At 38.1% G+C, this 25,370-nt stretch overlaps 1 protein-coding gene across 6 annotated transcripts; it reads left to right on the top strand.

Annotated features, from left to right (window-relative positions):
• On the top strand, positions 1-25,357 carry arhgap40 (Rho GTPase activating protein 40). 6 transcript variants are annotated; one of them, XM_016669942.1, is made up of 16 exons: positions 1-196; positions 2,877-3,015; positions 13,514-13,734; positions 15,282-15,502; positions 16,008-16,086; positions 16,531-16,679; positions 17,709-17,874; positions 18,123-18,214; positions 18,453-18,530; positions 19,237-19,396; positions 20,101-20,183; positions 21,031-21,237; positions 21,692-21,817; positions 21,938-22,089; positions 22,276-22,331; positions 22,775-25,357. In XM_016669942.1, the coding sequence occupies exons 3-16, from the start codon at positions 13,533-13,535 to the stop codon at positions 22,879-22,881; spliced, it is 1,878 nt and encodes a 625-aa protein (XP_016525428.1). In that variant the 5' UTR covers positions 1-196; positions 2,877-3,015; positions 13,514-13,532; the 3' UTR covers positions 22,882-25,357. The 6 variants fall into 6 exon arrangements, with proteins under 6 accessions (XP_016525428.1, XP_016525425.1, XP_007548513.1 ...); XM_016669939.1 differs by having other exon boundaries at positions 2,858-3,015; XM_007548451.2 differs by lacking the exon at positions 2,877-3,015.
• Positions 25,358-25,370: the final 13 nt, after the last annotated feature.

Genomic DNA, 25,370 nt, shown 5'->3' with positions numbered 1-25,370 from the left:
CGTCAGACGTAAAGGCGAGAAGGATCAGGAGATGTTAGCGGAGAGCAGAAAGCTTTCTCATCTCCTCTCACTTCCATCTGGCTGTTGTCACGGCTCTCTGCAGGACTCGTCTCTGTTGTTAAACCTCATGGAAAACGTTTCACTTCACGCTCAGTCGAGCCTTCACTCACCGTTTGAGAGGACGGTGTTTTTCCATGTAAGTAAGCTGCCATGTTGACGTTTCTTACAGTTCTCAATGTGCTTTAGCATACATTTTTCATAGTTAAGTTATTATTTCAAAGTTGCATGTTGTTCTGTTAGTTGTTGGCAGTTTAAGATGGACTAAATATTTTTGTTGTTGGGCTAATTTTACCGTTTTGCATTGTACTGCTCTGTAGGCGTTTGTGGTTGCTAGGATGTAAGGATTTGTTGCTAGGGGCGTTTTTTGCGCCTGCACGTGCATCTTTACAGGAGCGAGAGGGTTCAGCGGCAGAATAAAATGCTGATATTATATTTGACTAATAAATTGAACTCTCTAAAATTAGTATATTTCCTATGGCTTTTTTTTTATATATGCAAGGAAAGCAACTTTTAAGTATCCTATTTTTTTCTTAATATTTTTCGATTATCTTTTGTTTTATTTTGAAGGTAGTGGGTAAGCATGTTTTGATGCTCCAAAAGGACAATGTCTGTGTCCTTTTTCCCAGTGCTTTCAGTATATTTTAATTTTAGCTTCCTTTATTTTGTAACTTAACTGTGATCTGATTCTACACCTGTGCTGTATAAAGTTATCACTTCTAAACTGCTTTAAAACTGAGTGGTTTTAGGTCCCAGACTTTGGTCACTTAGAACCCATTACACAGGCTGGTTCACGTTGCAAGAAATATTATTGCTAGTAAATTAACGGAGTGCTTTCCAGGCATTTCACTAGCAAAATGTCATTGTAATCTACTACTATGACTAATTGAAGTACACATGGTTAATGAACTAAATACAAGGGCATAATAACACCATCAATAAATTTAGCAACCACAAGACTATGGATATTCATTTTGATTATTTTTAAGTAGTTGTAAATGGCTGCAATGATGGCATGCTGTCAGCAGTAATTTTAAAATTAAATTGACCTTTCATTTAACATTTCTTGACCCACACTTGTTACACTAAGTATAGGAACCATTAAATTAGAAAACTGCTACTTGTTTCATTTCAACCATTAGTGTATCTGAACAGAGAGGCCAAAGGGTGTGTGCTTCAAAATCGAAAAAACAAAAGTCAACGCAAATCACTGAGTTGTTGTAATCTACTTTAACTCCATATGGCACGAGAGGAGAAGGTTTCCCAGCTGTCATTAGTACCTTAAGCCCAGCAAAGGTCAGTCAGGCAACTTCTGTGATACTTCTGTGAAGGTATTTACGTGGAGACAGTTGTTTTTGTTTTGATTGACGCAAGGGGCAATCTGTTTGCAGAAGAGAGACACATTGACTAATCCATCTGTTAGTTGGCCTTTTTGACGTGGACAGTATGGCTTACCAGGGCATAATGAGGGAGGTAGTTTTCGGGGCAGCCCAAACACTTCACAATTTTTAAAAAAAATAGCACCCAGTTGTATCCCAAATAATTTTTACAATGTTTGTTCACAAATCCTGTCAATTGGGAGTAGATGGTGTTAGTACAGTTAGTACCTAATTTTGCAGCTTCATTTCACAAGGTATTTGAACTGATAATCTTTAGTTTATATTTACAAAATATTTGTTCTAAAGTGTTGAATTTGGGCAAAAATCCAAGCAGGAATAAGGCTATCTCATACTTAACACTGCCAATATTGTTCAATATTGCTAATTTGATGATGTGCCAGTGGTGGAGAAACAACCAAACTTATAGGAAAACTTCAACATTTTTTTCTTTAGACTACATTTAGATGGGAAAGGTGTGGGTTGAAAATGTATTGACTTACCTAAAATTTTAAAAACTAAAGACTCCTTAGGTTCCTTGTAAAGATTCTTGATAGACATGGAAAAAAGTAGGGTAAATTACATAATATTGTTTTGCAAAACAGAAAATGGTACTACTGAAATAAGTAATTCCAAAAATATGCATTCACAATCAAAGTCAGGAAGTGGGTTGCCTTTATCTCTAAACATATTGAAATGAAAACTTTTAACTGAGCAAATTTAGAAAACAATAGTGGAAGAGAGTCGCAAGTAGCATAAAATAATGCGATACTAAGACTACTTCAAAATTAGGAGACGAAGCAAAATCAAAACATAATTAAAGCATTGAGAATACAAGATTTCAGAGCTTGCTTTTTTAGGTGTAAAGGCATTTAAAGGGTGTTGACAGATGACTTTTAGAGTTTGTGGAAGAATGTACTGAAAGAGATATGTTTCGAGGAAGTTATTATTGTCTTGATCAGTAACGAGCGATTGGGTTACACACACCTGATCTTGTTCCAATTGTTTGTTGATATTACCATGGAAGTGTACGATTTCAAGAGAACATGCTCATCCACTGTTTATTTGCATGACTTTATTGTTAAATTATAAGTTGTTAGAATATAACACAGGAATAAAACTCAACACTAAAAATAGAGGAAATTCCTAATCAAGTGTTGAGACAGGAGCTGATGCCATCAGACCAGAGGTAGTTACTATCTAAACCAACCTGGCCGGAATAACTTTGTCATAAGACCAGAAATCCAAACTGTAACTGAGAACAAGATATTTAATCTGTCTTTGTTTGAAAGACATTAACCACAGGTGACAGTGTTTGATGGCACTTAGCAAAATGAAGTAAAATAAAATGTTGGGCTTCATGTTGCAACATGCAAAATGTAGAATCGATTTGTTTATATGAACCAAGTTTCTCTTCATTACAGTTCCCCTCTGTGCTTCCAGAACAAGTTCAACTACTTTGCCTGGATGAATGAATCAATGTGCAAAACTTTACTGTCGTAAAAAATGATCCAAGGACACACGCACATCATTGTGGGCGTGTTCAAGAAAATAACTTCCTGCAACTGAGTGTTATCTTCGAGTACGTATGCTTTAGAAACGTCTTGTGCTTCTCATCAAGAGTCTCATACTCATGACTCAGGAATTCACAACATTCAATTTTCTAATATTTTCTGTTTGCTTTGGCTGTCAGATGAAAAGCTTTCTTGTTCAATCAGTTCAATTCACTTTATAATCTCATTTCTCATATTTTATCTGTTTCAGTGAGTTTTTTATATTTGTGAGTGAGCATGTACTCTACACTGATGTGTAAACAAGCAATTTGCATAAAAAGTGGCATTTGGTCATCATTCTCACTGTGTCACCATTCACTTGTTAATCAGACCATCTGGAGGTGTTCAGCCATCCTCTTAATATGATGCATTACTGCTGTAGTTTGGTACATGTATTGAAACCTGTTTTTAAGAATAAAACACATAGTTACTGACCCAAATCACAAAAATAAAAAGCATAGAATTGGCATTGAAAATAATCTTTAAGAATTATTTGCCTTGTTACAGATATTTGATTTAGCTTTTTTTTTCTGCCATACTAAGATTTTTCACATCATCACATTTTATTTCATATAAGGACCACCAGACTAAATTTAAAAAAGCTGTTTTCAAATTCAAATTTTATTTATTAAGCAAATAAAGACAGCCAAAATAACCTGACCCAGTAAGCTGCTTGCTAAGGCAAGGCTAAGAGAAACAAAATCATCAACTTCTATAAGTCAGGCAAGGGTTACATATCCATTTCTAAGACTTTTGGGCTCCTGTAAACCAAAGTGAGAGAAATGATCCATTAATGGAGAACCCTTAGAACAGTAGTAGGAATTCACAGGAGTGCCTATCTTAACAAAATAATCCAATAATGCACTGACGACTTATTCAGGAGGTCACAAAAGAATCCAGAACATCTAATGCCCTCCAAACCTCACCTGCTTTATCTAGGGTCGGTCTTCATTATTCAAAAACAAAGGCAGACCAGGCAAAATGACACCAATAGGAGAACAGCTAAAATAACTACTGACCAAAAACAACACAACACCTCTGATTGGTTCTGGAAAAGGTTTTGTAGGGGTCTCTTCAACCTGATTGGGATGCTACTGCATGACTTTTTCAATGTGGTTGAAGAAAAATAACTCAGTAAACAGTTGGCCTAAATTCTTTCAGGCTGAGGTACAGTATTTACTGCAAATTACTGTAAATAATAGTGTTGAGAGTCGTAAGTAGCAGCAGTTGTTGCTGCCAACAGTGGCACTAACCAGTTATTAGTTTTATAAGGCTATTACTCTTTCACATAGGGACAGGTTGGTTTGGATAGCTATTTTCACCCTGTGTTTTGACCTTCACTTAATGAAATCATTGTTAGAAAACCTTTTTCTATATTTCCTCAGTTTATATTTGTCCAATAATGCAACTTATTTGGTGTTCTTAAAAACAGCTCAAACAGCAAAGTTGACAGAAAAGTCATTTTTCAGGCCATTTTTTTTGTCTTCTTATGGTCACATCCTTCCAGTTCTTGAACCATACTATAGTTATCTTTGATATCATTGATCTTTTTCTGTGATCTCTATTGCTTCCCTTCCCTTTAATCCCACAAAGGCCCTGCTTGCCAAGAAATGGATGAGCAGGGCCACGAGACCGAGCGAGCTGTCACATGCCATCTGCAGGGTCACGTGAGGATGTGCCCTCACGTTCTACACTTTACTTTCCCTCTGAACGTCTTTGTGAGCTAAGAAGGATTGTCAGACAAGGGCAGGAGGGGCCTGCCAGGGCAGAAATGACAGTCAGAGAAAATCCAATAAAAAGGGGAAAAAATGTTTTGGACATTTGTGAAAGGCGAGAAAATAGCATATCTTGATGTAGTACAATTAAAAATTAACACTTAGTTTAAAATACAGGTATAGCATTGAAATTTTGACTAATAAAGGAGGCTACTTCTACCTGTAGCTGACCAGTACTACTTAAACAAAGACAGAAACAAGATATTGCAAATAAAATGGGGATTTGTCAAATTGATTGATTCGGCCTGGCCCTTAGGTGAAGTAAGTAGCAAATTAGTTTAGGCTGAAGGACCTGGTGAGGATGGCAGTGTTCCAAGAGGCATCCTTGTAGTCCATATAATCTGTCCTGATCTGGTCATTGGAAAGTACCAAGATGACAAGCAGGTTTATCAGTCTTACCAGATGTGTCTCGGTTTGCAGCAGAGATGGTATGATATTGATGGTTGTAAAAAAAAAAAATCACCTAGAATTTAAAAGTGGTCTGAGTGACTGATGACTTATTTAACTTTGTAGAGCAAAGACGAACATGGTGCAACACCTTCCACCTCTCGTTGTGTACTGCCAGTCAACCAGGTAAAATAAGGTTACAACCAAACATATTTGGCTCTTTGGAAACACCTAACACTGGTATTAATTAATGTTGTTTTAAAACTACAATGGCAAGTTTTGAACTCTATTTCTATTAAGTAGGTATAGCGAGCTACCTGAACAAACATTCTGGCTAATTACAATACAAGCAGTTACATCATTTTACACATATTTTTAAAAATGTTTGGTGATGAAACTGGAATTTTTGTTCAGGGTTATCCTGTCAGAAACTCACACTGGCTTATGCATGGAGTTAGCATTTAGCATTTGAAATGATGCAATGTTTTGTGTTAGGAGGGGGCATTCATCGTATCATTTATTGTGATAAATTTCTCATCATAAGAATTTTTTTTTCTGAACAGTAGTATTTGTGACTATTATTGCTGTGTCATTTGGTCAGTCATAAAGTTACCTAAAAAAGAAGTATTACCACTTTTATGTTTATCTCAATAATACAATAAAATATCATGAAATGATTAGCTTGTCATGAATATTGACCTGAATTTACAAAACGATGTTTTTAGAGGAATTTTTTGTTTTTGTTTGTTTTTTTTTCATTCATATCCCTATTACATCCTGTTCTAGGCATACGTCTATGTTCACAGCCAAAGAGTGAGAAGCAGGTTCATCCTGAGCAGCGAGCTACTTCATTTCAGGGCCAACTCAGACAAGCAAGAGTGAACACAAATACATTCTTTACAAAGGGGAATTCTAGAGTCAGTAATAACATAACAAATGTCTTAAGGCTGAAGAAAGCCGTACTACAGGAAATGTACCAGGTAAACATTCAAAATCACAGAAAGACCCCAGCTGAGATCTGAACCCTGAACATGTCAGGTTTAAATCAACAGGGCCTCCATGCAGCCCTCTATCACTTATAGCTTGAAATGACTTCAAACACTAAAGAGTAGCAGGGACGTAAAAGAGGAGTGTCACAATTCACTGTGTTTGTATTAAACTATATAAGTGAATGCATCAGTAAGAAGTGGACTGTATATTAAACCCCAGAAATACATTTAAAAATAACACCTAACACCTCTTATTTACAACAGAAAATCAATAGGTTATTTTGTTAAAAGTATAAATAATTGTGGCTTATTTCATTACACAATGTCATTTGTACCATTTTTGGCCTATAGACTAATAGTTCAATACAGTTATAAAAATTTGCTCCCTGTGCAGAATGTGATAGTTTTGTCAGTCTGCTCTTTCTAGAGTAACTCACGCTGATGTTAGCTAGCTATTTTCTTGGGATATTGGCTCAGATAGAGATCACGTGATGTGCTGTTTAATAAACAAAATGCTGGTAGCTCACTAACTGCAGTTTTTAAATGGCGGTATCATACTGAGAGTGATGCGCTGTACTCCTTTAGTTTTTTTCAGGAAATCTGAAATTTTTTATGAACAACCAAATGCTTTTTTATTCGTAAGAAAAGAAAGTGTTGGAGTCTTCATTTACCCATCTGACAGGCAATGCCCAGCAACAAGCGCAGCTACACTATGCTTCCAACACCTGGAGAAAGCTCCAATCATATCAGCACTTTTTTTGGCATCTCATTAAAAGCACTTTAATTGTGATAACATATTTTGGTATGTTTTACCTCTTTTTTTTTTTTACTTAGAAGTACCCTGACACTGGCAACTGGCTTGGATATAGAAATATTTGTTATACACATTCCTCTTGATGAAGCATAGAGCTGGAAATACATAAGTAGTCTGGAAAAACAGAAAAGAGGTTCATAAAGGGTTACTACTCTCTGTTCGATCTACTGAATTTCCGTCCCGGCTATCAGTCATCGATTATTCCCCTCTGTTTGTCCTTGCGCATCATCAAGTCAGCTACTTAGTTTTTCTCCCTTTTCTAGCACCCCTTGTAGACCTCCTTTCCTGCTTCAGGATATGATGTAGTGACGTTCCTGCCAGCACAAGCAGACTGTCCTTGTTCTAAAGTGTTTGCACATAGAAGAGATTACAAGGAAACAGCTTGCCAAGGGCAGGCAGCTGCTGTTTCCTCCAGTTTTCAACAATCTGGGGGGACAACTGCAGGATGCCATGGGGAAAAAGTGGCTCGGCGGCTCTGCTGCTGCTCGCAGGGAAAACCCTCTGGCGGGCAAAAGCCAGGTAGGATGAGGCATTTGTGGTCTAACAACCAGGTTTAGATTAGGAATTACTTGGACAGGGCTTCGGTTTGATGGTCCCTGTTATTAATGTTAGAAAAACTATTTTTTGGAGGGAACCTTTATTAAAGTATATGTAAAACTGCTTCCATGTTTCTGATCCATAAAAAAATCAGTCACTCTGTGTTTGTGGTTCTGCGTAATTGACCGGAGCATACATATACTGTCAAGAGTTGAGGATAAACATTTTGTTAATCTTGTTTGTGTAGTCTTAATTGTTACATTCTCTGAAAATTAAGAGGCTTTGTTTGGATTTCATCCACTAAGCTTAGTCTGCTGGACAAGCTGCTTTTGCACGTTGTTTATAGCAGTCCCTGAAATTAGCTGTTTGTTGTGGTTACCTTTTGTTATTCCTTACTGGTCCAAGTATAAAGATGGACAGCGTTATGCATATCCATTCTTCTCTGGGTGCCTGGCTTCCTGTTGATTCTTAGTGTTTCTGCAAGGTCCATTCAACTAGAAACAATCCCAAACACCCTGACATTTTCAGTAGTCCGTTTTTTTTTAGTTGGCGTGGAACATGTGCTTTGTTTTGTGGCTCATGTCGATATAGATTTATATGTTGGTTTAATTTGCTGCCTGAAGTTTAGCGTAGTGTTGTTCTGTCTTTATTTGTTACAGCTCTTACAGAAGAGTTTCAAAAGTTTAAAAAATCTGGCATGTTTGGCATTCATGTGCATTTTTTTCTCTTGAGTCAACACCTTGTAGAACCACCTGTGACTGGCTGGATGTTTGGAATATTCTTTACAAAAAATTTCAAGCTCATTAAAACAGAATGAAAGATGTCTGTGAATGGCAAGTTTAAGTCAATTGACTTAAATTGATATAAACCCCTTCCACTGCAAACGTAACACGGTAGCTGTATATTTAAGGGCGCTGTCTGATTTGAAGGTTAACCTCTGCCCCAGTCTTAAGTTTTTTGCGTCCATTAAGAGTTTTCCACTGGGTTGACCTTCTGTTCTGCTCCACCCATCTTTTTATTTACTTTGGTCAGCTTCTCTGTCCCAGGACAAGAAAACACTGTCACCAGCATGATGCTGCCACCACCACCATGTTTCACGATGGAGATGATGCGTAGTCCCCATTGTAGGGGTGTGCTATGTCTCCTAAGATGGTTTGGTGCCATGTTTAAACTGGACCTTTTGTTTTAACAATAGTTTTCATTTGACACATTTTTGTAAAAATACAGAGTTCATCAATAATAGTTCTCTTTAAGTGGTTCTTTGTATTGAACAGTGTAATGTTCAGAGTTTGGGCTGTTGTTTTATAACATATCTGCTTATAAAATTTTATCATATCTAGCTGGTGTGTTTTAGACTTCATGTTAGTGTTTGTTCTGTAATGTTCTCAACTGAAGTCAGATACATTAAGAGAACAGCTGTGTTTATGCTGAGATTATATTAGAGACTGTATTTGCTTATTAGTTGACTTCTGTAGGCCTTTGAATGTATTGGATTTGATTTTGTGATAAAATCTTAATAAAAACTGAATGAAAGATCCAACAAAATCATGGTGTGTAATTACACCATGACATAGAGGAGTAAAATGGAAATGTCCTGGTGCACTTTTCAGTTTTTTATTTGTAAAAGTTTTGAAACCAGGTAGTAGTTTTTCCCCTCACAATTGCTTCCTACTTTTTTGTTGGCCTTCCACATCAAATCTCAATAAAACATTTTAAAATCAATTTATTTATTTATAATGCTTAATTATTTGTATCTCTATTTATATATTTATTTATTCTCCACACCACAGTGAAATATAAGAACACAAAAAGTACAGTATGATTACCAATTTAAAAACTAAAAATAATCCAATGGAATCAGCTGTTTCAATCTCTGTTATAGCATATTTCAGACAGGGGGTGTATCAGAGTGAAGGTCACATTTGTGACAACATGTGAAAGTGTGAAGGTTACATTATGAATAATTTTACAAGGTATTGTTGTTCCAGACAGGACTGAACAAAAATAAAGCACATACATTTTACACTATTTATTTTATAAATAGTGTAAAATGGAAAGAACAAATAACAGGTCTTTATCTGAGTTGGTAGGAATGCTTGTCTGCTGACAAGCCCATCTAGGGACAAGTGCTGCAAGTTAGCTTTTGCTATAAGCACTGTGATGCAAACATGGGACTGCTGTTCTGTTCAGTTTGCCTATGTCGATGTGTTTCTAATAAACCTAAATTAAATTAACCAAGTGTGGGGTCATGGGTCTCTTATATTTCTGTTTTGGGGTTTAGAAGCTTAAATCTTTGTAAATCCCTGGTACAGATAACATACCTGACTTTGTCTGAGGTCTGTGTCTCCGGAATATTTCCCCATGTTTTCAGTTTCTACTTAAAAGGTGTTTGTTTACTAACAGAAAATTTTGAGCAGTAATACTAAGAATGGAAAATAACAGATAAGTGAAAAGTCAGTGGTTTGGTGATGTTACAGGGAACAGCGGTTTTCTCTCAGGCAAAGTTGACAGACCTGTAGCACTTGTGGAACTTGAGAAACTTTTCCATGCAAACGTACCTCTAACGGCTTCATAGTTGTTCACATACTTCACCTGGACACTCTGCAACCTTGGAGACATTTTTCAGTTGTTTATTTAGTTTCAGGTATGAGATTGAGCAAGGATATTTGTCATGACATCATAGACTTAGTACATTTTGTGACTGTCTACATATAAGGTAACAGTTTGATTTAACTCATACCACGGTTAGCTGTCACCCTTTAGGTATGTGGATTGTTAATGCTGATTAGACATTTCTTTTTTCTTTTTTTTTTTTTTTTAGAATACTTTATTTTGGATTTTTAGTAATAACATCACAAGTATGAACTGACAGGACAAAATTGATTCACACCTGATTAGACATTTCTCAATGAAAGCTATAAAATTATTAAAAGGTTTTTGTTCATTCCTCTGACTTCATCTTTTGATCTTCTTGGTTAATACAACTGATAACATAAAGTAAGGCATTGTTCCCTTGATGAATGAGCTCATGAAAAGCTGTCACTGAGAAAGACTAAAAACCTTCTTGAAATGCCAAACATTAAGTCTGTCAGCTTTCATTCTTGTTTTGAGATGGTTTGTGGTCATTAGAGTGAAACAAGGCTCGTCTTTGTTGTGCTCCAGTCACAGAGTTTACAGGGAGGCAGGTTACAGATTCCAGTTTGAACCAGAGAGCGAACCAGAGAAGGCGTGTCTCCACTCAAAGTGGCAGGGGGAAGGGACAGGTGTGAATGTTTTCATAGTAGGAGCCTCGTCACTCGCCCTAATGCATTCCAGCCTGCATCACTTCAGCTCAAAGGAACTCAAACCACTGACAGACGTAGATCACTCTCACATGGTGCCCAGTCAGCGACGCTGGATAAAGCTAGATTTTGTACAGAGATCGTAATTCCCGGATTGCTTTGGCCGTGTGGACATGGGAGGCAGAGAGAAGGTAGAGCTGAGCAGAATGGAGCCCAAGATGCATTTTTCACACTTCAGGTTAAATACTTTCAAGCTTCGGCTAGACCATAACCCTACGTGTGAAAAAAAGCGCATGAAGAAGACAAGCAGCAAAAAAAAAGCCAGGTGGGTGTTCTAAGGAGAGTTATTGCTGGAGAATGTTTCTGGAGAAATGTATACATGTGTTTGGTTTGGTGAATCTCTGTTATACAAGTGAAGTTGCATAGATGATAGCTGGAATGATGTGTCATGAAGCAAAAGAAGTGCAACATGAGAAGAAAGCCCAGCTGTAATGTTCAAAATTTAAATTGTGTGCTCCGTTTTATCCAGTCATTTACTTAAATAGATGTCAAGTTGTTGTTACATAATGGCTTCAGAGGTTATTAAAGAAATATTATGATCCAAGTGTTAAAACTAAAACTTCTTTGGTGGTGGGAGTTGTTGTTATTTTTGTACCTACTTTTTTATGCATATTAGTCTTATATTCTTATTCAAATATCACAAGCTCTACTTTATAGCTTATCTTAATCTTTTGTGCTGTTGATTTTTGTTTTCTTTTATATGCTAGGAAATATACTCTACTTTTAGCCTGACTATTGCAGGAATCATGATAAAAGTTGAGAAAACACTTATTAATAGTGTCATTTAAATCTAGATTTAATTTTGGATTATAATTACTTATGACTATGTGTCTAACAATTTAATTATGCAAGCATGCATGTTATTTAAGTGTAAAGAATATGACTGCGTTTCTGCTGGTCATCCTTACTAATTGTAAAGAGAACAATAGTGTCTAAAAATAGCACTAAATATAAACTGAACAGCTGGAATGATTATTATTTTTAAAAAAGTTGAAGTTACGAACATAATATAGATTTATTTTTTTAAAAAGAGGTAAACAGAGACATTTTCCTTTGAATTAATTTATTTTAATGCCATGATTGTTGATTAATTTAATTAACAATCATAGCATTACAAAATTAATAGTTCTTGAAATAATTACTTAAATTAACTAGCTGGGTCAGTGTAATTGCTACAAATCCGGTTCATGAAAACTGCATCATGTTTGGACTGACTTTAAATGTTGCTAAACAAAACCTCAGTTATTTTTATCTTCTTGTACTTCATGATTTTTTTTTTCTTTTTATTTAAATGGATACAAACAGATTGAACTGTGGGGATTTTTTTATCATAGTTATGACTAAACTTTCTCTTTGGCTGAAAAAGTTTAAATCTGCTTATTGGTGATAGAAAATCATATTAATTAGCATTTTCTCAAAACTGAGAGGTTTGTAATGCAATCATAGTGGCCAATGCAATGTCTGCAGGTCGTTTTTATTAATGAGGACTTCTGAAGCCTTACTGCTAAAAGTTAATCAAGGTTGAGTATCTTCTGCACTTTAATTGTGCTTCTTAAGCTGCAAATCTGATTGCTATTTTAGGTTTAGTCACTTTTAGTCAGCTCAGTGTGAGGGGAGATTATAAATCATGGAAAAAGGGTGTTTTAATTGGCTGATGAGATAAAACCCTGCTCAAAATGTAACTATATAATAGTCAATTTACTGGATTGACTGACTTCCTAATAACTTCAGTTTAAAGTAAAGGAAAAATAACTGCTTTTTGGTTTTACTAGAAAATAGCCTTCTTTATTATATATAAAGTAGGCTTACCATTGTTATTTCTTTTAGACTATTCATCATTACTTTGATATCTAACAAACGTTTTATTGAAAATTAAATTCTGTTGAAACTCAACCTTCCCCCCTCCATTTCTGCCACCATAAAACTGGTCTAACTAACTTGATTGCATCTTGCTTTGGGTCACTTGCAGCTGGCATTTTCATGCATGCGGATCCTCCTAAGAATACAATAGAGAAAGCATCCCAGTTATTTTCTGCCTCTCATTCCAGACGAAGCTGTAATTGCTTTGCTTCTCAGAAACCCTTTGGTTTGGACTGTTGCCTGAGATTTGCTGAATCAAAGAGTGCCTGACTGAGCGGCGCATCAGCAGAGTGAATCAGCAGAACGCTTCCTGTGTCTGATCAGGAGGTCACATTTTAACGCCTGGGAGTCTGCCCCATTGTTGGTGGGGTGCTTTTGAAAGGACCCTTACTTGAGCAGTGCATTTGTTAAAACAGGAAACTTTCAAGCAGATTGTGTGTCTACAAATCCTAATTACAGGTTTCAGCTATTGGAGCTTCTGTTGTCGGGAAATATGTGTGTAAGATGGAAGGGTGTGACCTTAAGGAAGGCGATTTCATGTTGTTACAGTGACATCTAGTGGATTTTTTGTGGTACTTTTCCTCCAAGCCACATTTTGCAAGAACAATAGAGACCCCCCTTTGTGTCCGCTCTCGCCATCTCTCTCCTCTCGCCGCTCCTACCTTTTGTCTCTCCATCTTTCTGGTCTCTCCAGGCTAATCCATCTTCTCTTCTCCGCCTCTATCTCTTTCATTTCCCTTGTGTTTTTATGTGCCTTTGTGTCTCAGCTCATTTGTTTGCATGCATGCGTGTGACTTCTTTACGTGTGTGTATGTCTGCACCAGAGATCCCAGCCCCACCGAGATGAGCGTGGAGCCCTGGGCCAGCCCGCAGGACCAGGCAGCCGCTGAGCACGCTCGCAGCAAAAACTCACCACCAGCACAGGAGCAGGAGCAGCCGGATAAACTGTGCCTGGAATCGTTCTGGAGCGAGGTTGAGACCATCCGACAGGGGTGTGGCGAGGCGGATCTCGACCCCACCAGGAGAGACTCCAGACAGTCAGAAGGTAATCACTGTGATTCTGCTGCAGTCTCCTTAAGGATTGAGAGAAAGAGGAGAAGCAGGATTTTTTTTTTTTATTTGTCAGCGTTGTAACGAAATAGTCTTTCTGAGATCCACTGAGCATCCATATTGTGCATTTACCATGGCAACGAAACAGGATGTTTGCCTCATATCAGTGATGAACACCATCAAACACACTGAAGAAAAGGAGCATTTGAGCAGAGGACAAACAGCCAGACACAAATGCTGATTTAATTCATGTAAATTTATTTTATCTATTCAAATGGTTAGACCCATTTTTTTGGCTTTCAGTTTACTCTTTTGATGTTATGTTTTTATTGATTACTACTAAGTTAACATACTGCACAAAAACACTGTTAGTATTTTAATTGAGGCTAAACTACTTTGTGTAGACCAGTGTTTCTCAACCCTGGTCCTCAGCGCCCCCCTGCTCTGCATGTTTTAGATGGGCCTCTATTCCAGAACAGCTGATTCAAATGATTGCATGACCATCAAGTACTGCAGAAGCCCGTTAATCACCCAGAGATACAATTCAGGTGTGTGGCAGAAGGGAAATACCTAAAACCTAAAACATGCAGGACAGGGGGGCGGTGAGGACCAGGGTTGAGAAACACTGGTATAGACTGTATTTAGAGTTCAAGACAGCTTCCTTTTTACATATTACTAGTTTCAAAGAATCCATGAACAGTTTGATGCTGGATTCTTAAATTATTTTGCAAAAAGACAAACCAGTTTACCAAGATTTGAATTTAAATTGATTAATTTCAGTTAACTTATAAAGCTCTAAGGTATAATACAAACCAGTGAAATAAGGTGTATAATGCTAATTGGTCAAGTTGTCTAAGGAACTTATCCTGTTGCATAATGTGTGCTCATTTAAACTGTTACATTCTCAAAAGAACTAACAGTTTTATGCTGTTTCAGTAGTTTTCAATGCTTTTAGAATGAGGTGCTGGAAACCCTTTGCTCATACTTACAACATAATTGGCTGTTTATCTGTATTTTGATATCGCAAACATAGACATGTCCTGGTTTAGAAACGATGGGAGTGCCAACAATCACTCCCATAAGGTTTGAAACTGTAGGTGGGTATGATTGGGATGTAAGCCACCAACTGGAGGTTGTCTAGCCAAGCAGAGAGTCAACAAATTAACCAGCTAATATTGGCTTTATTTACGTTACTCTTTACAGAGAAAAATGACAGGTGTAATTTTCTGTACTGTAAGTGTGTTTATTTGAAAATGAATACTACTTTTAGCAGGAGTTTGTACTATATTTTTGCTTAACTCAAACACGTCTTTTAAATAACATTATAATAATAGTTAGAATCAGTATGTTGTATTATTCATGCAGCATCAGGAATAATAGTTGCATGTCTGTTTGAAATAAAAGCAGTTAAATTGTTTTCTGGAATCTTATGCTATACCCTGCCTGATGTTCTGCATGCTCAAACATTTCTTCATCCCCCTCATTTCCATTTCTTTTGGAACATATTTACATCGCCATGCCTTCTTGGTCTTCGTGTCTTAGAGGGGGAACAGGAGGAGCAGTGGCTGGCCGATGCTGGCTTATCGACCCTTATCAGCGAGGACAGCGAGGATGTAGACAAGGCCGTGCTGCTCTCCACTCTGACCCGGACGCAGGCGGAAGCTGTTCAGCGTCGCCTGGATTCCTACACGTTATCCCGTCGCAAAAAGAACAAGCTGCCGCCCAGAGACGTTCGGGACATCTTCAGCTCCCCCATCGCTCAGGTAGCAACGCAGAGAGCATCGCACAGCTGAAATGTTTTTTTTTTTTTTTACTTATTCTGTGCTCCATAATATAACACTCACACTGATTTATGAGATGTCTATTTTCAGCATTACTATGAAAAGTATGACATCAAAGCTTTTAGCCTGTTTGTGTCAGAGGCAGTAACACAAAAAACAAGCTGAAAAGAAATTATGCATCTAATTTTAGCATTAATTGAGAACCATCAGAGACTTTTTATTCCAGTGTTTTGTTCTGTACACCAAGACTGACCTATAACAATAAAGGCAAATCGCATGTAAAGGCCACTCTTTGTCCTCGGGGCTTTCTGTTCGACAGAGGGGACAGGAACCAGGTTCCTCAGATCATTGTCAGGGCTTTATCAAAGGAAACACCCTGTATTCCTGTGTGCATTTACTTCCCTGCAGCAAACCAAGTAATACAGAGTTGATATTTAAAACTGTGGATGAAGGATTTTTGTAGTAAGTCAAACCTCTGTCCCTCCAGGCCCTGCTGCCAGAGTCTCAGAACAGCAAAGACCTTCCTCAGAAGAGTATGGCATCAGTTGCCAAAATGCCTTTCTCAGGTAAGAACAATTATAATCAGTTGAAGGGGAAAAAAAGAAGATATATAATCCTTTCAAAAGGATGTGCCACACGTCTTACAAATTATCTTGAGCTTCCTGAAACATTTCAATGAGCTTAAGGTCTTCTGATTTTACTGGTTCAGATTAATCCATGTTTAACCTTTCAAAGTGTTGTGCCCCTGTGATGGGCAAAAAATCCTTTAATTATTATATAATCAATTCATTATAAAAAAAATGACTGACATATAGTCAGGACACAATAAGTGTACGAGATAAGTGTCTATCTACTTCCTTATCTCGTACACTTTGTTGTTCTTGTATGATGAATTTTCCTTCCTTGTACTCCCTTGCATCGCACATGCATGCTGAGTATTTTTCCTTTAAGACATTACTGCAGCAGACTTCCTTCACTAAAATAATAAAGCAACATGTTTGTGTGTTTAGCAGTGTCACCGGAGCATCAGCGGGCTGCCCCTAAGGAGGAATTCCTCATCACTGACATTGCTTACTGTGAACAAGCCGTGATTTTCATTAAACAGGCCAATTTTCCACTGAACAACATCCCATACAGGAAAGAAGACGGCACCCTGCCTGTGAGCTTGCTTTTAATATTTTTTTGTAATCCTTTTTTTTGTTTTGTTTTTGTTTAAGGAAGTCTTTTTAAAATGCCATTTCCGTCTGGAAAGTTTACCTGCCACAATTAAATGTAAGAAAAACAAATACTTTAAAGTAAAATGTCAACTGGAAACTGTGACTTGTACCTAATGGCTTTTCGCCAGACTGAGACCTGTGTTTTGAAAGAAACTATTTAAAAAGTAAATAACTTCAGCACATTATACCATTATGTACTACTGCACTGTTTTCACTGGCTCTATAACTGGATTTTCCAGTGAAAATCCAGTTTTAAAATCATTAAAAGGCTAAATGTATAACATCAGAATGGGACTTTTAAAGCAAGTTTATGCAAATTGATTTAATTTATTAAGTGTATGTTTGAGCTTTTTTAAGTTAATGTTTGGTTGGGAGAGCTACTATTTTTGTGCTTAGTGTTAATATATCAACATTTTAAAATTTAAACTCAGTCAGAATTTCTACTATGTCAAAAACCTATAGTTTAAGATTTGTATGTTCTAGTTTACTTCAAAATCTTTTTGTGTCTGCTTAGCTAAACTAGAACTCACTAGTCGCTACTAAACGTATTGAAGAATTGTATTTATTTTTACAGAAATTACTCTGGGCTACAGTCCCAGCTTGGATGAATGGGATTTTGAGTCATAAAGGGTTTAAATTCTTATGCAAATTTGACAATAATATTCACAAATATTGCTACAAGTCATTTTTAATCCACTCCTGGTCAGGATTAGATAATGAGGTTAAGATCTTAAGAAATTAGCGGAAAACAAAGGTTGTTGCGTCAGAGTCCAGCGGATTTATGTTTTTCTGTTTCAGGCTAAATAGATTTCCTCTGAGTAAGAGCCGAGTTATGGGCTTTGGTGAACTGATGGTGTTTAATATGACTGGAATCCTCTCTTCTTGTCATTTCTTATTTTTTATGCATTGTTTATGCTTCCTCTGTCTCAATTTTTCTTTTTCTTTCTTTGCGTCCACTGTAATGTCCATAGCGGGTGATCTGCCCTAAGTGCCGCCTCGGAGTGACTCGTATTCAAGATCTCTCCCACGCTGACATGAAGAAGGTTCGTCAGTTGGCTCTCATCGACATGACGGCGCTGTGCGACCTCTTGGAGCTGGAGGTTAAAAGGCACAAGACTGGGAAAAGGAAAATCGCAGGTGTGACAGCTCTGCTGAATTAAATGCTCACAAGAAACAAACATCGAAACTGACTCTATAGATAGGATTTATCCTCTTTGTTTAAAGATAAAATCTTAGTTAGAAATGTGTCTACTTTTAGTGAAGTTAGTTACTAAATATGGAAAAAAATAATATACAAGAGAAAACCCAGCTCACTCTTTTCTTCTGTTGTTTTGGACTGAGGTTTTGTGTACGAACCTCACGTTTGATGTTTCAATCTGTTACAGAGAGCACGCTGTTTGGGGTACCGCTGTCCACGCTGCTGGAAACCGATCAGAAAATCAGACCAAACACCTCAATTCCTCTCTTCCTGCACACGGTATGTGTCTGTCTACTGCTCACGCATAACTGCGCTTTTCCCTTTGTTGCTTTGTAAATTAATAATTTTGGAAGCAATTTGCCTGTACTGGCACACAAATGAACCAGAAAACTTTAAAAATCTGAGCACTTAGCGGTTTGACCACGCCCTGTCTGTAGAGGCAGTTACTGACTCTGACCAGCAGAGGTGAGCAGGAGAGTCGCTTGATTTTTGATGTGTGGTTCTGCTTTTTGTGCAGCTGCTGTCGTTTCTGGAGAAGAAAGGAGTCGATTCAGAGGGGATCCTGCGGGTTCCAGGATCTCAGTCCAGGATAAAGGTACAAGTTCTCACCCATTCAAAATGAAGTGATCCTCATGCTCGTCAGAATACTGATTATTTCTGTGAAATATCAAAAATGCTTGAATGTCAATTGGTTTTTCAAAGATTAACTACACCTGACATTTACCGTAACAAGGCCCAGTAAGACAGTATCAATTATACTTTTTTTTTTAGCAGCCGCAGCCAAGTGGCCCTTTACTATCCTGTACTTATTTTCTTCATTTTAATACAGCAGTTAAATGAGACCAGCCACCAGAGGGCGCCAGTTGGCACTAAATCACTGAAAGAGAGAATAACCAAGAAAGATTGATAACCTAAAAGTGTATTTGCAAACAATGCTGTCTTTGAGACTTTTATTAGATATAAAATTTTTCATTTGTACTACACAGCATCGACTAAGCTCAAAATCTGATATTGTCCCTGTTTGAAGACTACTCTTTATCACAAATACATAAAAATAATGTAGTATTCCAGTTAACTAAAGTCGTTGCCATTTTAGAAGAGTTCTCAAAACTAGATATTAAAAGACAGTTTTTATAGGACATTATAAGAGAAATCAAATAAGACGGTGAACTTTTTTTCTATTAAAAGCAATTAAACCAAAAATGGCAAAGACGCATTGCAAGACATAACTTTACCTACACTTCTCTGTTTATTTTCATATTTGATGTTTTTATGATGCTGATATCACTCGCTGTCTGCAGCTGCTGCAGCAGAATCTGGAGGCCAATTTTTACAGGAGCCGTTTCAACTGGGATGAAGTGAGTCCAAATGATGCTGCTGCCCTCTTGAAGAAGTTCATCCGAGAGCTTCCTGACCCGCTGCTCACTGCAGAATACCTCAACACCTTCAGCGCCGTCAGAGGTCAGTGGGCTTTAATCGGCAGATCTAACTGGGTCTGTTGCATATTTGTAATCCCTGTTGTGTTCCTTTTAAGATGGTGAACAGTACCAGAAAAAGTAAACACTTGACATTGTATTTGATAGTATCTCATATGTTGCTGTATAATATAATGATATGCAATATTTCTTCTTTCTCTTACCCGCACAATAATCTGATGGCCACATTTCCTGACTTCTGGTCTGGGTTTTTGTAATCACTTGCGTCTCCTTTATGGGGATGGCGATCCTTTGTGGTCCTTATCTTTTCTGTTTCAGCTTAGAAATCAATCTTAAGATGAACAAGTTGATATCTTTAAAATACATCCAGTTCACCACAAATACAAAAATGCACAGCATCTTCAAAATTCAGCTTTTTTCACAGGGGTTTGACTCTATTAATAAAAACAAAAAAAAAAACTGATTAATATTAATTTCATCTGACTGATGGCAGCTGAGCTGTGGTTTGTAAGCAGGATCAGTGCAAGTGATAAACGACTCATGACCACAGAGACATAAGCTAACAATCCTAATGGCTACTGGTCACAATGCCATTAATCTCTGGACATCCCATTACTCTTAGTCAAACACAGAGGAAATGAGCAGTGTGTGTGTGTGTGTGTGTGTGTGCGTGTGTGTGTGTGTGTGTGTGTGTCTTTGTCTTTCTTACCTTGTTGTTTTGTTCTCCAGACATCACAGAACTGAGGCAGAAACTGCACATGTTGAACCTGCTCATCCTGCTGCTCCCTGAGCCCAACAGGAGCACACTGAAGGTAAACACATCACAACTCCTCCTGAAGACTTTGATTGATGGCTTCACAAAGAAAAACACATAACATTTGTTCATTCAAGTGTCGTTCTTTTGAGATATTAGTTTGGTGCTGTCACAACATCTAGCTTGACAGACAGGGAGATGAGTCTGGAGAGGTATAGACAAAGTAAATAGAGTTAAGGAGCTTTATTCTATTTCAGGACTTTATTTCACTTGTGTGAAAGATTAATCCATCCATTTAAATTGTTTTTGTACTAGTAAAAATCTGCAGTGCGACATACATTTGTAACATCTCAGTATTAAACAAAAATATAGCAATTACCTGTTTTCCTGATATTGCTCTGACCTACCCTCCTTTTGACATTTGATAACTTGTAAAGTTCCTAATTTGAACGTTGCGTTTGCAGCAATAATAGTGTCTGTAGTGAGTAAAACACTCTCAATGTTCCTTTTAGTCAATGACCCCAATGTGAACTTTTAACAGTAAATAGTAAGTATGTTGGCTGTAACCCACTGCAGTGTTTTTGACGGAAACATGACCCATTTAACCAAAGCATGTTTCATAATGTCTCTGTTTTAAACGCTCTCCTCTGTTATATAATGTTCCACATCTGTCGTGACCAGCTTTTACTAATCCAGCTGCGTGGTCAAGTCTACGTATAGCAAATGAGAGGAGCACAAAAGCCACCTGCACCAACTACTTCAACTCCACTTGAAGCAGCTGAAAATAACTTGTGCCTTAACAAACCAGTTTAGCAGAGTTTATAGGATTCCTTCTCATAAACAGTTCACTGTAACATCATCCCTGCCTCATTTAATTGGGCTCATTTATGTTTCGTTTCTGCCAGGCCCTGCTGGAGTTCCTCAGTAAGGTGGTCAGCAGAGAGAAGAAGAACAGGATGAACCTGTGGGCCGTGGCAACCATCATGGCTCCCAACCTCTTCCTCCATAAGGCCGTCCCGAGCCGACTGACGGATGGGGCAGAGAAAGGACAGGCGGAGAAAGCAGCTGATGTGATGAGGCTTCTCATTCGTTACCAAGACCTCCTCTGGACGGTGAGAAGAATTATTTACATTAGCCATGACACGCCAGTTGTCCGGTGTGAATCTACACCAACTTATAGTTTGTAATAGGATTCTAAATGCTACAAGCTGTTTGAAAGCTTACAATTCTGGAGAAAATTTTTAGTTTATATTTGGCATTTTATTTCACTTTCATATAACTAGGAATATCCTATATATTAACAGAAACCTGTTTCTGCAGCTCATGGGAGGCAGTTTGTCAATAACCTTCCTCAGAGTAGAAGTGTGCTGTCATCTGCATAAAGAAGCACTTTTTCTGTAGATTTGTTCTCTACATTGTTGTTAGTAAAAGTGGAAAATAAAATGGAGCCTTGGATTAAGCCTAGGTGGACTTCTTTTTAAATGTAGAGGGTTGTTTGGGTGTTTGTAATCTCCATACAGTGTTTATTTGTAGGAATGCTGATTCATGTTGCCCTTCTCTCCTCAGGTTCCAAACTTCCTCATGAGCCAGGTGCGTCGGCTAAATGAGAACAGTAACCGGCGCTATCAGTTCAAGAACCTGCTGAGAAAGATCCAGCCGGACAGCAGAGAAAAACCAGAGAAAAACTCAGAGGTGAGCTTGTTCAGCAGCTCTGTTGATTTTAAAACATTGTATAACCACTGGAAACCCTTACAACGTTTAGGTTGTTCTCCAATGTTCCATCCAAACTAAATATTTGTTTCTGTTCTTTAGCCACGTCGCACTATAAAAATCCAGGTGGGAGATTTGGTGAACGGCACGATGGAGTTCCAGCTCAACATTAACTGCAGAACCTCGGACCTGCTCGCCCAGTTTTACCGCCAGTTCCTCCGCAGCCCGGAAAATGGAAAGGGGAAAATGCGAAGGTGTGAGACTTATTCAGGTTTTAAATTACACTCTCAAGTCATCGAGCTTTGACACATGAGATAGAATCTAAATCTTCCTGTTAAGATTTAGATTATTTTTGTGTCAATATCATGTCTGATGTTTTCTGTAAGAATTTAACTTGTACGCATTATATAACTCTTTACATAATTGTTTCCTGTTAACAGAAACGGCTCAGTGGGATACCCAGACTGCGCCCTGTATGAAGTAGGAGGGAATATTGGTGAGTTGTTTTTTTTTTATGCTTGTTTTTCTCTTAAGAGCAACGATGGCATTTGCTTGTCTTTCTGCTCACTGAACTGATGAGAGTTACAAGGTGAACTGTTCAGGAGATAAAGAGACATGAAGTGTGCATCTGCAGTCATCAGAGCAGATAAATGCTTATAGGCATGTCTGTGCAGTCCCATTAGTGTTATCTGTGCAGCAGAGAGGATTTTTTGTCAGTTTTATTGCATTAGAAAAATCTTTAAATTGTATTGTTTGGACTCACATGAAAGATAAAATGAGTTTAGGTCTTTTTTTGTTACTGAAGATTTTAAATCTACAATGTAAACTAAATAAAAAATGACTTTTTTCCATAGTTCTGCTATCTGCAAATTCAGACAGCTATGAAGTTTGCTGTAAACTCTAATTTGCGGTTAAGTGTAGTTTTGTGTGTATCTACAGGAGAGCACTGTTTGGACACCGAGACGCATCTCTTGGACCTGTACAACAGTAACCCTGGAGGTGAATGGGTCATCAAAACGAAGCCCAACGGAGGCAGAGGGCAGTGACACGGAGCCTGCTGGACAACTGATGGACAGATCGAGGAACAGATTTCAGAGGAGAGATGAAGATCTCTTCTTAAAGGCTCCTCACAGCCCCTGCTCTTCCTCTGAGCAACAAGCAGGAAGGGGGGACAGATGGAGCCGACAGAAGCATTCATCTGCCTGGAGCAGAGTTGAGAAATTCTGATCCCTGCTTTTTGTCTCCCTCTTTGCATTTTTTTTGCTCCATCTTCTCCTCCTCCTTCCTCTCTTTGGACGATCATTTCATTGGTTGCTGCACTGCTGCAAGCAAAAAGCTGCTAACATGACTCATTACTTCAAGCGGAGAACCTGCTGCACAGAAAACAAAACGGAACAGCGAAGAGACGGAGGGAGTAGCCGGACAGTTGGCTTTGACGTATTTTCTCTGAAGCAGTCGTCTCCAGCTACAAGCGAACAGATGGGGATGCAGAGAACCTCTAGCTATCCTGAGCCCTCCACTCGCCTCGACTTCACCTCATACCAGCTTCTGCTCCACATACACGTTTTTGTGGTTTTACTCCAAAGGGAATACAAGGATTTAGGGGTTTTCTGTTTATATTTTAAAAACAGGACCCAAGTACCCAATATGTGTTAGTATTTAGTTAAGGTAAATGTTTTAAAGAAAAGCAGAACAAAAAAAATCTTCCAGCAGATGGAGGTAAAATTTTACAAAAAACAAACAACATAATGCCTTTATTACCAGAGATCCACCAATAATTCAGAGATCTAAATTTGACAATTTTTCTTCAGTGGGCTATTATCAGTGAACTGCAGGTCAAATACTGGGAAATCAGATTATTTCCCCTCCATTTCATTTAATGCACCAATCTAAGGACTTTGTCTAGATCCTAAATACAGTATTAAAAGTGTTTCAAACTGAATTCGATAGATCAGATATCAGAGAAAATTGAAAATTGGTATTGGCCAGGAAAAGTCTGACTGCTGCATCTCTACTGTATTAATTGACTTTATTGTTCTGCTTCTGCAAGAAGGGTAATAATAATTCAAATCATGTCAGAGAATTAAGAGATCCCTTCAGTATTGCCTGTCATTGTTCATGATTTAGAAACAGAAAACCCCTGTGTCTTTATTTCCTCATGCCAAACAGGATGAGAAAATGCTAAAGATGGAGGGCAGAAGAAGATAACTATGAAATGTTCTTAAGAATCATCCAGATCAATTAGTTAATTAGCCTCATCTATCACTTGTGTTTCTCAGCTACTTTGTTGATCTGTGGCATTCAAAGAGAGGAACTGACTGAACTGACACCTTTTATCCATGAAGCTGGCTCAACTTTGGACCTAAAAATGATTTTGCCTCATCGACGTGTTTGGTGACAGATTTTGCACCTCAAAAGGGAGTCGTTAAGGACACGCTGAAGCTGGTCTTCATTTGTCATTTTTGACTACATGAATGAAGGAAAACGGTGCCGAAGTGACTCTTAAGGCACACTGACACTATTATAATTATGAATTTTATTTATATGATTGTAACACAGTTGTTGCTTCGTTGTGAGTGTTGTGTTAGATAGATACTTGAGGAAAGCTGGTCCAGACTCAGTATGGGATCTTTCATACTTTTTAAACAGATCTCTTTAAAGCTGTAAGTTGAATGCTTTTCCTGTGTAAATGTGCCGTGATGAGAAGCAGGACTGTCGCTTCTTGAAGCTTTTCCAAACACACACGAGCACCAGATGAATGTTTTAACATTTTGTGCCGATCGTCAGAAGGTAATTGTTTTTTTTCCAGCCGGAGCCATGTTGTGGCGCCGCGGCCATTTTGTACGGGGAGAGTGTCTCTCAGGCTGCACTCGATAAACGTGGTAGTGACAGCGGGCCCCTGCACCAAAATCCATCAACGCCCTCTGCTCCATCTCTGTCAGCTCCCCATAATGGGCCATAATGACGGCATCAGAAACGCACAGAGGAATCGCATCTCTCTGATAAAGCAGAGGGTAATAAATGGGTGCTATAAATTCTTCCCCCTACATGGACTCAACAACAGCACTCTGTTTGCGTGTGTGTGTTTGTGTGTGTGATGGGCTTCATTACACATGTCCAACGGACCAGTCGCCCAGTCTGCACAGGCACAGTTCGTCGCTTCGGCACAAAGCTAACTGATGGGACGGCCTTCTGCTGAACGGCATGAACAGACCACAAAGTGGTGTCACCTCTTTTCAGTACAGGAAACTATTTTTGTCTTTGTATATACATGAATGTGTGCGCGTGTGTGTGTGTGTGTATGAAAGAAGCTCTGAGACAGTATTATTAGCAGAAAATTGAATGAACTTCTTGCCGATTTCTGGTGTAAATCCTAGACGTCAGCCAGCAGACGTCCGAATGTATATTTAAGCTCTTAACATTGTTTTTAACTTGTCTGTGAAAATACTTTTCTGTAGAAAGGAAAAACTTTTGAAAACTGTTCGATTTTTGGCAATAAACGTGAGCCTAACGCTGTGCTAAGCATGATTTATTT

This window comes from Poecilia formosa, unplaced genomic scaffold (assembly GCF_000485575.1).
Source record: "Poecilia formosa unplaced genomic scaffold, Poecilia_formosa-5.1.2 Scaffold2, whole genome shotgun sequence".
NCBI classification, from domain to species: domain Eukaryota; kingdom Metazoa; phylum Chordata; class Actinopteri; order Cyprinodontiformes; family Poeciliidae; genus Poecilia; species Poecilia formosa.
Note: the sequence above shows the minus strand (reverse complement) of the source record. Positions and strands in the feature narration are given on the sequence as shown.